General features: G+C 43.6%; 1 protein-coding gene across 1 annotated transcript in view; it reads right to left on the bottom strand.

Moving 5' to 3' along the window:
* The window catches only part of LOC119163325 (uncharacterized), a 186174-nt gene that overhangs the window by 46712 nt on the left and 121305 nt on the right, over positions 1 to 18157 (bottom strand). Inside the window, exon 9 of the mRNA XM_037415300.2 lies at positions 12282 to 12414. Coding sequence (XP_037271197.2) covers positions 12282 to 12414 — 133 coding nt within the window. The remainder of the gene's footprint in view (positions 1 to 12281; positions 12415 to 18157) is intronic.

Here is an 18157-nt window from a genome sequence, read left to right as displayed (position 1 = left end):
CATACATTTCAGCTGCGAAAGAACTGATGTTGATGGCACCCAATAATGAAGGCATGGGTGCTTCTGAGCAGGTTTCGGGCTCCTTAAATTACACAAGAGAGTCTGCAAGCAACGTCGTCCCGTGGAAACACAAGACAAAAATGTGTGAAGAACACAATTTTCACAATAATAAAACATGGAAATGTATTAATGCGACAGATGTTTGTTTATTGCTGTTTAATGGAATGTGGTAGGGTAAATGGTATATGTCAGTTTTAACGTCATATCTTAGAAACGGCTGTAAGTATTGCCATAAAATTTTACATGCTCGCAAAAGATACCACAGGGTATCAAGTGACATCCTTTTTGTAAGCCTAGGTTGTTTATCTTTCCTATGGCCCACTCCCGAATTTCAAAGGGGATTGACTTGTTCAATGTATCTTTTCTCTGCAACTACCGAAAAAAATGTAACAATATTCAGCCGTTTTGTCATAGAGGCTCATAGATAAAATGTGAACGAAAAAAAAATACATTTTTAAGAGGTTTTTACACAACAACAGCACAGAGGGTGTGTATTGTTGTGTAACTTTTTTATAGCTTCGCTTTTTATGAAATCAGCATTTCTTTAATTCAGATTGTTTCTAACTTGCTGGAGTTCATGCTTACAAAGTTTCATCGAAATCGATTCAATAAATTTTAAGGAACGGTACATAGAAGTTGAAAAATTTACAGAAAATGCAATTTGAGAAAAACTGTGCTTACGTGTGCTTATTGCTTACACCAGATGGCACGTTGCGCACTTCGGCGCGGTATTTAAACTTCTTGGAGCGGCCCCTGGACATTGGGCTTCCACGGGTTCGTTCCTCAGAGAACAGTGAATTTTCTGGTGCCAAACTCCAAGATCGATTTTTTGGGGGTTTAACCCCCAAAATGCAAAGCATTTTATGATTGATCTCGATCCGTGTGTGCGACGCAACTACTCTTACAGTGCATGCACGCCCCTCCACTTCTACCTCCTCGCATTGCCGACTCAAAGTCTGCTAGTCTGCACTCATTCACCCTTTCCCGTCTAAGCGTCTCACCCAATGGCGTTTCCACCCCAATTGCACATGTACGTCCGCCTTCTCTCTCGCCTCTCCTACGCTCCCCTTCTCAGCTCGCTACGCCAACGCAGGCATTGCACATGCACATCCGCTCCTCTATGCCTTCTCCTACGCTCTCCCTCTCAGCTCACTACGCCAACACAAGCAGTTTCTGCTAGCCTATGCTCACTCCTCCCTGTCTCTCCTCCAAGTATCCCTCCACGCACCGTTTACACCCTCAATGCACATGCGCATCTCCTCCTCTCTCCACTTCCCTATGCTCTCCCTCTCTTTGAGGTGGTGCAATGATTCAAAGGCCGCGACTCCACCTGATCAGGATTACATGGGCATGCAACAACCTTCCCAACACCAATGATTCGTGAATGAAGCTGAATACGTCCCGAACCAGCAGAGAGGTGCACTTCTCGCATCTCAGCCTCCTAAATGGCTAAATTACAGAGGTTCGCAAGTTTGCCCAGTCATAGCACTACGAAACGAACTCGCTCACAATCTCATACTGAGGCCTCTAAGAAGTTAGATTGAAGGTGTTTACCAAATCACCCGGCTTCTTCAGAATAGTTCCTATCTCACAAAAGTGGGATAATGGTGCTACCCTTCGGTGGATTCTTGCCAGTTGCAATTGGTTCATGCCCAACGTCAACTCAGTGTAAACTTTGATCAACAACTGCAACACCAGGCAATGCATAACAGAGACCTGCCACGAACCTCTGGCACAGAAAATCCAGGTAGTACAAAGACACGCGGTGGCACAATAAATGAATAAATAAGTAAATCGTAGTGCCGGTGTTCTTTGCAGTAAAGTATCAATTCTGGAGCTTGGCATCATGTTTGTGCCATAAGCTTTTCGAGAGTTTTGAAAATATTCTTGTCCGAGTGTCCCAGCACACAGGCCCCAAATGACAGCAGAACAGCCAACGTAACTGTTAAACTACGTTGCCGCAATGTAATTTCGATACTTTGATTTCTGTGTGAAGAAACATGTCCGCAGCTCAACGAAAGTGTTCGATAGTTTCATGTTCGTTGCAATAGGAGCAAGAAGGGAAGATCCCCAAACATGCTCTGTGCATGTAAAAATTAAGATTTGGGATTCCACAGCACATTCTGGTTATTACAACTTCTCCCTGTCTTGCTACACACTATTTTCTGCTACAAGGGAACTGAAGGTGCAGAAAGTCCGGTGATTAATTGAGTAAGCACCGATAATGCATACTTTCTGAACCTAGAACTGGAAGGAGAGAAAAACTGGACCTGCCGGAGAAGCTCTTGCTAGGGAGTCCGCAACTTCATTCTGTACAATTGCTTTGTGCCCCGGCACCTAAATTAATTGCAGGTTTTGCAGATGATAAGGAACAAGTAATCGCGATAATCTTTGAATAACCCAAGGAGCAGTTAGTCCTGAACACAATGACATCGAATCTGTAACTATAGCCACGGAAGTTAAGATAAAAGAATCTCACGTATAGGTGTAAAATAACTGCTCAAAACCGGGCCAAAAATATTTATGTATAATCAGGAAGCCTAACAGAAAACGACCAGTCTAGTTGTGTAGAAAAAATTCCCACCCCCGCTTATTCTTCACACTGTGAAGCATCAGTTGCTATCACAGCCGTCAAAGCAATATGATTTAAGTGATCATGAAAAATGCCATTCAGTAGATTTCTAGGTAGTAACTTTGCATTGTTAAGGAATATATAGTAGTTATATGATATGGCTAATTCCCTCAACCTGTCACCTATCATTACTATATCATAAAGCCTTATCTGTAATGGATCCAATAGCTACTGTGTGAGGATTACATGAGGGGTATGAAAGCGAGGTCATGCTACATTAAAAACAGAGCTGTATCACTACTATATATATATTTTTTTGTCTTATCGGTGATTCATAGAATCTTAAGAATGTTTGAACAGCTATTAATTTGAATCTAAAGGGGCAATGAAGGGATTTGGGATTTTTTATATAGAGCAGAGTTTGCTACAAATTTGGATAGCCCCAGTGAAGTGCTTGGCGCTCAAGTAGAACTAACGGACGTAACCTCCATGCTGTTACGCCAAAAAATAAGGCACACCCAAAGTCGAGTATAGGGCATATCTACATCGAGTAAATTATTATCAACGTGTCTGTCCGCATGCCCCAACGGCTATTTCTAACCCTTCTTAGTAGGCCTACCGCACGTGACACTTTGGTCACTGTATGTTCAATGTGTGTATGCGAGTTGAGTTTTCCATCATACATGATTCTGAGGTACTTGACTGTTTGCACTTGGGGAATGTCTGCTCGGTGAAATGAGAGTATATTTATACTGTCTTGCAAGGAGAATGACAGAACTGCACACTTCTGTGAATAAATGGTCAAGCAAATACTGTCTAGCCAAACTTCCAATGTAGATAAGTATCCTTGTATAAGAGTATGACAATATTGCATGTCATCCACAGAAGCAAAGAATGCTATATCATACGCGTAAACATAGTGTTCACACTTTGATGACACAGAATGGAACTAAGCAAGATAATAAATAGTAGCGAGGTCAGAACAACTCATTGGGGAACACCACATGTCTGTCTGAATTTCTCCATTGATATCCCACCCTGTCCACAATAAAACTCCCCATCCAGCAAGAACCCAGTTGTCCAAGCAATCAATAGTCATGCAAACGAATCTCTCACATAATTTCTAGTAAAATTGGGTATTCAACACTCGTAGGCTTTGATATCTAATGCAACCAATGCTACATACTGTTTCTGTCACCGTGCTAGCCGGATTCTGCTCTCCAAATCAACGTGTGCTGACCAAATAGACATTCCTGTCTAAAACCAATTTGACAGGGATTTATAATCTATTAACAGTAACAAACTTAGTTATTTGAACATGTAATAATCTCTCAATTAATTTTATTCAAATTGGATGTTAATGAAATCGGGTGAATGTTGACTTTTGCTCTTATTTTTAAGCAGGAAGATAACTTTAGCTACTTTTCACACTGAAGGAATCCAAGAGTGTTTTATAAAATAACATACGGTATCTAATAACACATTGCGAGGAACATCCAAGAAAATTTTCAGCATCTTCGTAGTTATTCTATCAGGACCTGGTGCTGTCACTCGTAAACATGTTACAACTGACGATAGGTTCTACAATGATATGTCTACAATATTTTCGAGAGTGTCTTGTTTCACAGTAGCTGAAGGAATGCAGGAAGAAGATATAGCCTTCCAACTTCTGGCAATTACACCTAGTGAGTCTTCTATTTATTGGGTAGTACTCACTATTCATTCTGCATATAAGGGATACGGAATTAATTTGATAGATCTTAGATATAAAAACAATTCACTTTCACTGTTTGATTTTAAAGGACACTCAAAATGGCGAACATTATATTCATCCTTTGCTTTCACGACTGTATGCTAGAAACTCGCTACAATAAAGTTGTAGTTGTTCCAGTTACTAGTAGGAGACTAATTATGCATAACCTGCTTCCACGCTGCTTTCCGATGCTTAGACTCTTTTTAGCAGCCACCATTCCACCAAATATTAAATGTAGAGTCTTTCCTTCCCTGTATCTCAAACTCCGACATCCTATGGGAGGAGTCAAGAATATCGCAAATATTACATACGCTGCATGGATTTCCAGCTAAAGATGTAAAAGTTGCCCGTAAGTTGGTTTTAAACATATTGTGATCAATAAACAAACAAGCATAAAACTGTGCATTATATTGCTACATGCATGTTGACATTTTGTGGGACGATGCTCGTGTGTGTCTGACGAAGAGGACGAAGAGTGGTCTCCACTCAGTGTCTGGTCAACCGCCTCGTCGATATGGCGTCTGTTCTCTTCTGTAACATATTTGGTGGAAGTGGAACGTTCCCTGTCCTCACCACGAAGCTTTGCAGTGACCACACCATCCAGCCTCCGGCTACAGCTTCCAATAATAACAACCCGTCACTGCCTTCAGCTGGAGTGCCAGCTACTACGTACCTTGCGATGTCCCACCCCTGTGATCCCGATACGTTCCCCGCCTAGCCTGGCCTTGACATCGAATACTGGCTCCGCATGTATGAGGGCATTAGCCTGTCTCACCGATGGGATCCTACCATGATGCTCGCCAACGTAATCTTTTACTTATATGGCACCCCGCGTGTATGGTTCGATGCTCATGAGGCCGAGTTCACCAGCTGGGACATCTTCAAGGAACGACTACGCGACATCTTTGGGGACCCGTCAATGAATGCACCACGCCATCAACCATACTTTCTGCCTCGATCCCGCAATCCGATGGGATGGAGAGCAGCAGACGACAAACCAATCTGCTTTCGCTGTCACCGAGTTGGCCATGTCTCCCACTACTGCTGCAGCACTTGGACGCCCCCCCATTGGAGCCAATTTTTTTCTTCCCCTCGGCCATACGCAGACCCCTGTCAGTATTCGCCCAGCTGTGAGTATCCTGCTTCCTACGCACCAAACAGCCGCTCGTTCACCATCACCGCAATGCCACCGTTCTCCATCACCCCAACCCCGCCGCTATCAATCGCCGACTAACTATGGGTCTTTCCGAACAGAAAACTATACTATGCAGCTCCTGGAGGTAGTGCTGCATCAAGTACGACTGACCCAAATCCTCCGTTGACGGTCACTACTAATAAGAACTTGCTGGAAGTGCATGTAGACGATCTTTCTTTGACGGCTTTAGTTTACACTGGAGCTCAGGTGTCTATAATGAGTGCTTGTCTTTGTCGCCGCCTCAAAAATGTACTCACTACCTGCTGCAACACAAGCCATCCGTGTCGCCAATGGTGGAACTGTGGCCGTCATTGGAATTTTTACCGCTCATATTAGCCTTGCCGGCCGCCATTTTCCTGTTTTATTTACCATGCTGGACAATTGCCCTCATGACCTCATCTTGGGGATCTACTTCTTATAGACGCATTCCGCCCTGATCGACTGTTCCGCCGACACTCTCTGTTTAAAACCTCCTCTTTTTCCAGATTCTCGCCCCGAGCTGCTGAAAAACCTCTGTACCACAGACTTTAGTTGGACACCGCCAAAAGCCCTCAAATTCATTGAATCGGCAACAAGTTCCCTTATTGTTGACGATAATTATGTCGTCACGCTTATTCCTGATGTTCTACTGGCATGCGACATCACTGTGCCACACTCCGTCGTAACCATGGCCTCTAACCGAACATGTCTGCCCATTATCAATTTGGGTTTCACGCAGCAAGTACTACCACACGGAATTTCAGTTGCCACGCTTCGACCCTTAATAGACGCCCACGTCACTGCTTTTGTGGCAAATGCATGCTCCGGTCTTTTATGTCACCCGCGGGATGCCGCATCTCTCGATGCGGCCTTGCGCCCCATGATCGACCCAAAACTCAAACCTGAGCAATCCGATGCCCTATTCCGCCTTCTGGCTTCTTACCACGACATATTTTACATGGACAGCAGTACACTCGGTCAGACTTCCCTCGTGAAGCACCCCATTAATACTGCTGATTCTCCTCCCATTCACTGCCGACCACACCGGGTGTCTGCCACAGAGCCTAAGGTAATTCAAAAAGAAGTCAAGAAGATGCTAGCCAAAGGAATAATTGAACCCTCCTCGAGCCCTTGGGCATCTTTTGTAGTGCTCATTAAAAAGAAAGATGACACGTGGCGCTTCTGTATTGATTACTGCCATCTTAATCGAATCACGAAAAAGGACGTTTTTCCTTTGCCCCGAGTTGATGATGCCCTCGATTGTCTTCAGGGGCACGCGATACTTTTCTTCAATTTACCTACGTTCTGGCTATTGGCAGATTGCGGTGGATGAGAAAGACCAAGAAAAGACTGTGTTTGTAACTCCCGGCGGCCTATACCAATTCAAGGTGATGCCGTTTTGGCTATGCAACGCCCCAGCCACGTTTGAGCGTATGACGGACTCGATATTACAAGGGTTCAAGTGGTCAACACGCCTGTTCTACCTGGATGATGTCCTTGTATATTTGCCTACATTTGAGACACACCTGCAGCGTTTATCAGCGGTGCTCGACATCTTCCGCACTGCTGGCCTTCAACTAAACTCGTCGAAATGTCACTTCGGCCGCCAGCAGATTATGGTGTTGGGTCACCTTGTCGAAGCATCAGGTGTACTGCCTGACCTGGAGAAAATTCGTGCCGTCACGAGCTTTCCTGTACCCCAGTCTGTCAAGGACACCCGGAGCTTTATGGGACTTTGTTCCTATTTTAGAAGGTTCGTGAAAGATATTGCAATGATTGCTCGACCACTCACCGACCTTCTGAAAAAAGACGTGAGTTTTACGTGGGGTTTCACTCAAGCTGCCGCTTTTTCTCACCTCATCACGCTCCTTATGACTCCACCTGTATTGGACCACTTTGACCCGTCCACTCCGACAGAAGTCCGAACCAATGTGAGTAGTCACGAGACTGGAGCGGTCCTAGCCCAACGCCAGCGGGGACATGACTGAGTTATCATCTACGCTAGCCGCCTTCTCAGAGCTGCCGAGCACAACTATTCAATAACAGAGTGTGAATGTCTTGTTCTTGTTTGGGCAGTCATGAAGTTTTGCCCATATTTATATGGCACAAATTTCTCTGTAATAACGGACCACCATGCGCTATGTTGGCTTTTGTCACTGAAGGATCCTACTGACCGGCTTGAGCGCTGGGCTCTGCGACTGCAAGAATATACCTATACAGTCACGTTCAAGTCGGGATGCCTACATCAGGACACAGATGGCCTCTCCCGCTACCCGGTTGATGAATTGAGCACCATCCCTGACACCGACACCGATACTTGCGTCTTCTCCATTTCGCAACTGACCCACATAGATGACGAGCCACGCCGTGATGCATCCTTGCATGCTCTAATCGAACATCTCGAATCACTGTTTTCCGACAAGTCCCATCGCTCATTCGTCCTCCACAATGGTGTCCTATACCGCCAGAACTTCTACCAAGATGGACCAGCCCAGCTGCTCGTCATTCCAAAACACCTCCGCCCGATAGTTCTCCACGAACTCCAAGACCTTCCAACTGCCGGTCACCTTGGTGTGTGTGACGCACTTATGACCAGATTCGCCGACGCTTCTTTTGGCCAGGGCTTTCACGCTCAGTCAGAAGATACATTGCGGCTTGTCATAAATGTCAGTGCCACAAAACACCATCGACACTTCGCGCCGTGCCCCTTCAACCACTTGACATTTCATCAGAACCTTCCTTCCGCGTTGGCTTAGACCTCCTGACCTTTTTTCTTTGTCTTTTTCTGGCAACAGGTAGATTGCTGTGGCCACAGACTACGCCACGCACTACGCCATCACACGAGCACTTCCAACAAGCTGCGCCACTGATGTCGCCGACTTCCTCCTCAAGGATGTGATCTTGCTACATGGAGCTCCACGCCAGCTGCTTACAAACCGTGGCCACACCTTTCTATCAAAGGTCATAGCCGATATCCTTCAGTCATGTGAAACGATGCACCAGCTTACTACGTCGTACCACCCGCAGACAAATGGACTCACGGAGCGTCTGAATCGAACACTTACAGACATGCTTGCGAAATATGTTTCTTCCAACCCCTCTGACTGGGATCTTGCTTTGCCATACATGACATTTGCATATAATTCTTCTCGCCATAACACTGCCGCTTACTCCCCATTTTTTCTGTTGTTCGGCCGAGAACCTAAATTACCTCTAGATACAGTCATTCAATCTACTGCGACACCGACCAGCGAATATGCCCTTGACGCTATCACTCGGGCTGCCCAAGCACGCGAAATCACCCGCACTCACTTTCTGGCCTCTCAAGAGAACCAGCATAGCCGCTAGGCAGAGAACCAGCATACCATAGCCACTAGACCACCGCGGCAAGGCAAAATTGAGTGAATGAAGTAAAGTTGTGACCTATGAAATATAGCTCTGTATCGTCAGCAGCCGCAAAAAATATCAAAATGTTGTTTCGGCAACAGCCCGCCACATTTCCCGCCGTCACTCAAAGCTGGCCTGGCCACGATGCGAGTGCTCCATGTGTAGAGCCTAGTAACTTGGAGCTTGGAGGAAGGAAAGCTTTCATTATATTCCTTCCTTCTTAAGGAGAAGTGTCCAAAGTGTGCGCTTGCGTGCACACATGCAGTCTAGCTCAGTTGTGGGAGTGAAGGCCTTTCGCAGTGAACTCCCGCGGTGCAGCGCTGCCGTGCCGGACCCGTGGGGCTCCTGGGCTTTCTTTGCGCTGTAAGCTGTGTTGAAGCAGCGAGTGCCTCCTACGAGGCCGATATTTCCGCCACTATTTGTCAACGTGCAGTAATATGGACAAGATTTATTGCTGCATCACTTCAACACAATACTGTAGCGGCTTACCACACAGATAACACTCTTGATAGTTGAGAAGCGAGGGTCTCGTATATTTGCTTTCAGTTGTTTTGTCGCGGCAATCGTCCGCACTTACTGACCCATTTGAAGAACACATTTTGCGTTCACCCATAGTGAGCGAAGGTGCTTTATTTAGTTTGTGTGGAATAACAAACGTAAACATGCTGCAGAATAAAATAAGCTGGAGATCACAAAGATAACCAGGAGAACATAGCTTGCAAACTTCATACACTTTCTTTAATTTCGTGCATTCGATTCATTTTACATGGCTGTCCATGATGCTTTGCTGTTCCAAGCCTTTTAATACGTATCGGTATGTGTCCACGTGGCCGCGGTACCAAAAGTAAAAAAATAACTCTCGTGTCGTTCACTTGGTTGCTCATGGCATAACTACACTGACATGCTTGCGATATGTGCAACGACTATAGGTAATGAAATGGCATATAGCGCAAAAACCCACTTTTGTCAGCCAGAAATCTGGCATTCGTGCTCTGAGGATTTATCTCTCTAAGAAATTCAGACATGGCGATCAGCAATATTGATCTCAAGATGAAATAATTACCTATACATTTTGAAGAATTGACTACATTGCTAAAATACATGAAAAAAAAAAACGAACTCACAAGCTCTTGTATATATTCGCCTAAAATGAACAAAACAGGGAAAGCCATGTACTTCATTTTTAATTTGAGGGCTTCATCTTTTCCCGCCCTCCTCCGGAACTTTTCTACACCTAATGTGGTTTCACGCTGCCCCCAGGATTGAATGCATTGTAAGGTTTCTATACGTCACCATTTTATATGGCCTCTGCGATTGCTCCATGGATCATAGAGGCAATGCAAGAAGACCATACCATGTCAAGTGATGGTGGCATCACTTGACATCAAGCTGAATGACATCCTTATGGCCGTCAGAAAATTTATCGATCTGTGATGTCATGGCGTGATAACTTATTGCATTCCTCATATTGACGAGATGAGATGCTGGCAGTTAACTCCTGTGCTTGGTGAGACACCAAAGGCTTTTGCCTTAAAAGACGTCAAGACAAACCAATGTAAATGAATCGATAATAGGGCACCATCGTGTACGCCTTACTTTATGTTATGAGCGACCACCTGAAAACAAACGTGGTTTCCAGCTCACAGGAGCTGATTGCACAAGAAACATGCTCTATCTATCAGATAATCTCTTTATATTTGTTGAGGCAATGACAGACAGGCTGTGTCAGTTCACGCAAAGATTTTGAGCTTGGCAGAACTAGGGAGCTTCAGCACAAAACCACGGTGTACGCTATATTGAGCTCATCGGAAAAAAAGAGGGAATTTGCAGCCAGGTGCCCTGTTGATGCGCGCTATGTCACCGTGGAAACAATTGCATTTCATGTAAGTAATAGTCTACATTATTTTTTAAAAGTCTCTGAATCATGTGCAAGCTAACTACCAAGAAACTTGAAAATACGTGAACTTAAGAATGAGTTGTTTGTACTTGTTTTTTTCTTATGATGAAGGCTTGAAGCAATGAATGGACGCATCTCTCGAAAATGCTTCATACTGACGTTCAGGGATCCCTTTATATAAAAACAAACCCAAATACCCAAAACATAAAACAGAATTCACCACAGCTAGCTCCTAAACAACTAGTCTCAATATATATATATATATATATATATATATATATATATATATATATATATATATATATATATATATATATATATATATATATATTGTGCGTGTTGTCTGCCATCACTTGTTGCATCTCTTTTCTGTCTAGGTACTAAAGTAATGACTATATATGAACAGTTTTTTAAAGCAGTTGAAAAATGACACTTTTGATATGTAAACTTCTTACCGTATTTTTGTTCAAGCAGCAAGGATAGGAGTATTAGTAACTTAAATTTCATGATATCTAGATATTGCTCCAGTAGCTTCTATATTGTGCTTTTTAAGCACAGACTTATGGCTTAATGTAAGTTTACCTGGCATTGTTTTTCTTTCAACAGCCGGAATTATCTCAAAATTTGTGCTCACTGAGCCTTGTATGCTACCTCAGAAACGAAAATAAGGACACAGTATTGAGGTAATATAACAGTCTCTACTATTTCGCTTGTTTCCCTTATGTCTCCCCGATGAGCTACGATCAAAGTAAGGAGTCAGTCAAGGCTAAAAAGTTGTCGCATTAAGTGGTGTGCATATGGCTGGGAAACCACGGGCGACCACGAGCAGTTCGACCTAGTATGTAGTAATGAGCGAAGCGATCACAGCGCGTATTTCAGCTGACTACTCGTGCAATTTACCTTCCTTTATTACTTTTACTACTAATTGCATGCGTGGTACCATTGTCAGATTACTTTTGCGAAAAAGTTGTTTCCACGTCACTTGCACGCTCTTACTCACGCACCAAGGGCCACAACATCAGTCACTTTAACTAGGCCACGCTGGTGCTGCTTGACACACAATTTTTTTTTAGCATTCTGGGGTTACCCTAGCACTAACACAATGCTTTAAATATGGCAAGCCCAATACGCACCACAATATGAAAGACTTCAGGTACCCTGTGTGAAAACAGAGTCCAAACAACTACAGCGCATAGCAGGCGCGCCCCTCGCTTTCCGCGTGCTCCAGAGCGTGGAAAGCCCGCAGGTCCCAAGCTGGTCCGGTGCAGCAGTAGTGCGACGCGGTAGTTCACCGCAGAAGGCCCACATGAAAGACAGTGCTTTGGACACTCCCCCTATTCGAGGTTACTCTACCAAGTGTGCTCTAAGACAACTATGACATAATTGGCCGCGTCTGCATGATGTCTAGCTGTCATGCGTGCATGCGTAACGACCTCACCTGCACCAAACGCACTTATTCCCACGTTGACATCCATATCTGACGCTCTCCCGTAGTCCAGTTCCTCAGACTCGCCACAACTTGTCTCAAAGAAGGACTCCCTGAGCTCCACGGGGCCGCTCTGTTTTTTGGCCTGGCTGGGGCAGAAGGTGCATCAATATATGTATATATATATATATGTGAGAAAGAAGTGTATGCGTAAGGGCTCGTTTTTCCGTGTTTTGGCACAATATTAATCAGATCTAACAAACAATAATACCAAGGAATGTAAAGGGGAAGCTATTAGAAGTGTGTGTGCATATATATATATATATATATATATATATATATATATATATATATTCGAAGGTCGTAGGTTCGATTCCTGCTCACGACAAGTTTACATTACATTGGTTCTAATAACTTCCCCTTTACATTCCTTGGCATTATCAAATCAAATCAAATCAAAATCTTTATTTCAGTTTGCACATACAAACATACAAACTAGGGATGGCGAGAAAAAAGCAGCGAATTTTACGCCGCTTGACGAGCCTGGCCATCCCCACATGTCAGCAGTAGGGCACTAAGCAGAAACAACCACTGTTCCAGGTCTTGTAAGTAAAACAACCAGGTCTTGTAGGTAGCGAAAAAAAAAAAAAAAAAAAAAAAAAGTGACAAAAACAACAAAAAAAAGACCTATGTATCATAATTGACAACAGTAATTTCACTATAAAGCAATAACATAGAATTGGTACAACATATGAAGACATGAGTACATTTGATATTACAATGATACATATTGCTGAATAATGCTCTTGCGAATGGCAGAAAGAGACATAGTATTCAGGCAGTCATAAAATGATGTGTTTAAGAAATTTGGCACAATATAACTCAACATAGAAAAACCATAATTTGTTCTACACTTTGGTAATACATAACTACTTTGGGCTCTAGTATCATATGATGAGTGGCGAAACGTAAGTGGAGCAATTTTAGATAAAAAGGGGTCATTTTTCCTTATTATTCTTTTATAAAAACATGCAAATCTGTAGTCGAATAATTTGTTGACTGGTACAATATTATATTGTAGGAAGATATGTTTAGTGGGCGAATCGTAGGAGCCATTCACAATTGCGCGGAGCATTTTCTTTTGTAGGGCTTGTAGTTTTATTATATTTGACACCGTTGTATTGCCCCAGACTAGTAGGCAATAGCTTATATGGGAATAGAAAAATGCATAGTACAAAGTAAGTTTTGTTTTGGTTGGAAAAATATATCTGTTACGAGAAGTGATTCCAATTATTCTAGAGAGTGTTGTGGAAAGATTATTAACATGTGCATCCCATGACATTGTATTGCTGAATGTTATTCCTAATGATTTAAAGGTGTCCACGCACTCGATCACAGTATCACCTAGGTATAAGCAGGGAGGTAGAAACACTTGTTTTCTTTTAGGTAGGAAAAGTACTGCTTTCGTTTTCTGTTTGTTTATTTTCAAAGAGTTAACTGAAGACCACATAGCAAGTGATGAGAGCGCATCGTTTGCAATTTTTTCTAAGTGTCCTATGTCATTAGAGGAAAAAAATAGGCTGGTGTCATCTGCATATATAATGTATTTCGCATGAGTGCTGATATTAGGAATATCATTTATATATACATTAAATAGCAGCGGCCCCAAAATGCTACCCTGAGGGACGCCATTTGAAATACTTAGAGTCTGTGAAGCGCAATTGTTAATGACTACGTATTGAGACCGTGAGCCCAGGTATGACTTCAATAGGTTAAGGGCGTGTCCACGTACACCGTAGTGCTCTAATTTTGCAAAAAGAATATCATGATTTAAGCAGTCGAAGGCTTTGCTGAAATCAACAAAAATACCAAGAGTTAAGAGCTGTGTCTCAAAATTTTTTAATATATATTCTTTTTGAACAAGTAGCGCATGTTCCGTAGATCTGTTTTGCGTAAAGCCATATTGACAGTCAGTTATTACGGAATGTTTAAGAAGAAAGCCGTTGAGTCGAACGCGGATTAGTTGTTCTAACCCCTTAGAGAAATACGGAAGAATAGACACTGGCCTGTAGTTTCCCAAAACGTTGGCGTCTCCTTTCTTATAAATCACGGTCACCCTGGCTAGTTGCATATCAGCAGGAAAATGAGCTGTTGTAAGCGCGGTGTTATAAATGTGTGTTAGACAAGGCGTAATTATATCAAGAACATACTTCACTGGCCGACTTTGAATATTGTGCGTATCAAGACTAGAGGTATCTTTTAACTTTCTGCATATAGAAAAAACTTCCGTTTCATCTGTTGGTGCAAAAAATAAGGATGGTCCTAGTTTGTCGCCTAGAAAACTAGAGATTCCAGCATTGAAATCACTGTGACCTACCTCAGAGAAAAATTTATTAAAAGTGTTAGCGAGATGCGAGCCGGACGTTACGTTGCCTTCAATTACTAAACTTGTTATATTTCTGCCGATCGTGTTTCTATTTAAAAGCATGTTTAAGCATCTCCATTTTTCTTTTGGCTTTTTAGAAAGATTTTTGTCAAATAAGTTATTGTAATAAGCAGTTCTTGCTACTCTAATTTCTCTATTCAAGCGGTTGCGCAGTGATTTGTACTGTGCTAGTACGTCGGTGTCTCTCGTTTTAATGAACACCGCAAACATTTTGTGTTTCTTTTTAACTTGTCGTGTAAGCTGACTGGTCATCCAGGGTTTACGGGCATTCTTAGGTGCATTTATAGTAACAATGGGAAAACACGCGTTGTATAACAAAAGAAACATTTCTAGGAATTTGCTGTAAGCACCGTCAGCTGTATTTTCTTTGTATACTGGAGCCCAATCCACTAAAGCAATGCGGCTCCTGAATTGTTCGAGCCTCTCTTGAGACAAAAGTTGCCGCTGAGTTTTTGTATTTGCTTTTGAATCGATTTGCTTTTGCAGAAACAAGAAAATAGGCAAGTGGTCACTTATATCGACTGCTATGCGGCCGGAAAGGAACGCACTATTGCTATTAGTAATTATAAGGTCCAGCAGTGAAGAGCAAGTAGCAGTGATTCGTGTAGGACTACTAATTACACTGTGAAAACCGGCAGCCTGGATGATTGATGACAACTGTTGCTGCGCGGGGCTGGGAGTGCTCATATCTATGTTGAAGTCTCCAGCTATACAAGAAGAGAATTTTTCTGAATTGAAAAAGAATATCTCGCGTTCAAAGTAATCAAAAAATGTGGATAAATTTCCCTGAGGGCGGCGATAAAGGACTGAGAATGTTTGACAGGCCGACTTCACAGTTAGCATTTCTATGTCCTCGTTACAAAAGCAGTGTTCAGATAGCAGTTCACAGACATAGGTGTTTTTCACTAGTAGCGCAACACCTCCCCCACGCTTCGCTGTACGGTTAACATAAAAAGAATTATAGCCGGGCATGCGCAAAACATCCGTTTCATGACGGTACCACGTTTCAGTTAAACAGATGACGTCAAACGAGTTTGTTAAGCCTGCCAAAAAATGGGTCAGCTGATCAGCTTTGTTCACAGCAGATTGCATGTTGAAATGTATTATTTTCAACTTGTTTTTGTCTGTGGCAGCATGTGTATAAAGCTGTGAAGGCGTGAAAAGAGGTGTGGTACCCGGGCAATTTTCCAGAGGCGAGAAAAGAGCAAACAGGTCATGTATGAGTAGTTATGGCATCGAACTAAGTCATTCTCGACAAATCAGCTTGGCAGTTGATCCGAATGACATCGGAGGTCTCCGTTTTGCGTGCTAGTATGCTGCCGTTCTTTGTCCACACGTATTTCCAAGACATTTCCCTTTTCTTCCCGATAGCTGCGCCAAGAAGGCGTTTGTTGTGTGGTGTCAAATGTTCATTGACGTAGATCCGCTGTTTGGGCCCCGTGAAGTCAATATCAGAAGTTGACAGGTTTGCTTTCTTTGCTGCCTCAAGAAAATGGTTTCGTTTGGTTCGGGTCGTGAATCTGATAATAAGATTAGCATCGTTACTATTTTTGGTCTTGACGCTATGGGCAATGTCAATGTCTGCTAGGTCGAGAGGAATCTTGATAGTTTGCGCAATCCTCAAGGCCATCTCCGCGGCTCTGTCTTTAACCGTGAGTGGCAAGCCCTTTATTTCTACATTATTGAGCCTGCTGTATTGCTCTAGTTCTAGGATTTTGCTTTCAGCTTTATCTAGCCTTTCGGTTAGGTTCTTGTTTTCTTGCCTTAAAATGGCACAATCCTCTCTTGTCCTCTTGACCTCAGCAGTCAGAGTTTTCAGTTCCGCTAGAGCACTTTTGAAATCATCAGCTGTGCTAGAACAAAATGTTATGCTCTGATTCATCGTTCGGATTTCAGCGCGCATTTCGCGCTTGAAGTCTTCAATAGCCTTTACAACATCAATCGCGGGAGGCATGGTGAAACTAAATTGCAATACAAACACTCAGTCGGCAGTGGAAAAAAAAAAAAAAAAAAAAAAAAAAAAAAAAAAAAATGGTGGTGTACACCTATGTACTGGTGCACTCACCTATGCAGCACAAATCAATAGCATGGAACAGTTAGTCGCTTACTCAGCGTGCCACCGCCGACTGGACGGCCGATCCGATGAAGGGGTCTTTTTGTAGCTTCGGTAGCAGGTGACGTCACGATGCTGCTGGTGCTGACCTCTCTCGTAGGCGTAGATGACACAGTGTGCTTGCGCACGCGTCCACGGCCACAGCTTCCTGGTGTGATGTCAGCAGCCCTATGCAGCACAAATCAATAGCATGGAACAGTTAGTCGCTTGCTCAGCGTGCCACCGCCGACTGGACGGCCGATCCGATGAAGGGGTCTTTTTGTAGCTTCGGTAGCAGGTGACGTCACGATGCTGCTGGTGCTGACCTCTCTCGTAGGCGTAGATGACACAGTGTGCTTGCGCACGCGTCCACGGCCACAGCTTCCTGGTGTGATGTCAGCAGCCCTATGCAGCACAAATCAATAGCATGGAACAGTTAGTCGCTTGCTCAGCGTGCCACCGCCGACTGGACGGCCGATCCGATGAAGGGGTCTTTTTGTAGCTTCGGTAGCAGGTGACGTCACGATGCTGCTGGTGCTGACCTCTCTCGTAGGCGTAGATGACACAGTGTGCTTGCGCACGCGTCCACGGCCACAGCTTCCTGGTGTGATGTCAGCAGCCCTATGCAGCACAAATCAATAGCATGGAACAGTTAGTCGCTTGCTCAGCGTGCCACCGCCGACTGCGGTGGCACGCTGATTATTGTCTGTTAGATCTCATTATTGTGTCAAAATATGGAAAAACGAGCCCTTAAGCGCGCGCGCGCGCACGCACGCACGCACGCGCACGCACACACACACACACACACACACACACACACACACGCGTAGTGCACCGGCAACCAAGACACTGAAAACTCATCTTTATTGTCTTGAGTATGTGCCCTGCAACCCAAACTGGAGTGGCGATGATGAGTACGTACACATGAAAAGATGGAATGCAACGCTCACAACATATATACACTCAAACCTTGTTATAACATAATGAGATATAACAAATAATGGATAAAACAAAGTAAACGAAATTCCCCTTGAAAACTCTGTTGAGAACCATGCATTTTAAACCTCATTGTAACGAGCTAAAATTTACTGGTAAACAGATATAACGAACTAAATTAGTCTATCAAATAGTCCAAAAAAAAAAAAAACGACTGTAGAGTGTTAAGTATAGCGTTTTCTGCAGAGTTTGATGCTCATTCGGCACGGCTCTTTCAAAACTCCTGCGCCAACTTACAGCCACGCCAGACGCGGCCGAAAGAGCCGTCCTTCTCACACAGCCAGAGGAGAGGATTGAGGAAGCGCTCAGCGGGTCACATGACCGAGAAGCGGCGCCGCGGTGCAAAGCAATTCC

The sequence above is a fragment of the Rhipicephalus microplus genome, chromosome 9 (assembly GCF_043290135.1).
Source record: "Rhipicephalus microplus isolate Deutch F79 chromosome 9, USDA_Rmic, whole genome shotgun sequence".
Lineage (NCBI taxonomy): Eukaryota > Metazoa > Arthropoda > Arachnida > Ixodida > Ixodidae > Rhipicephalus > Rhipicephalus microplus.
The sequence above is the reverse complement of the archived record's forward strand: the minus strand, read 5'-3'. Positions and strand labels throughout refer to the sequence as shown.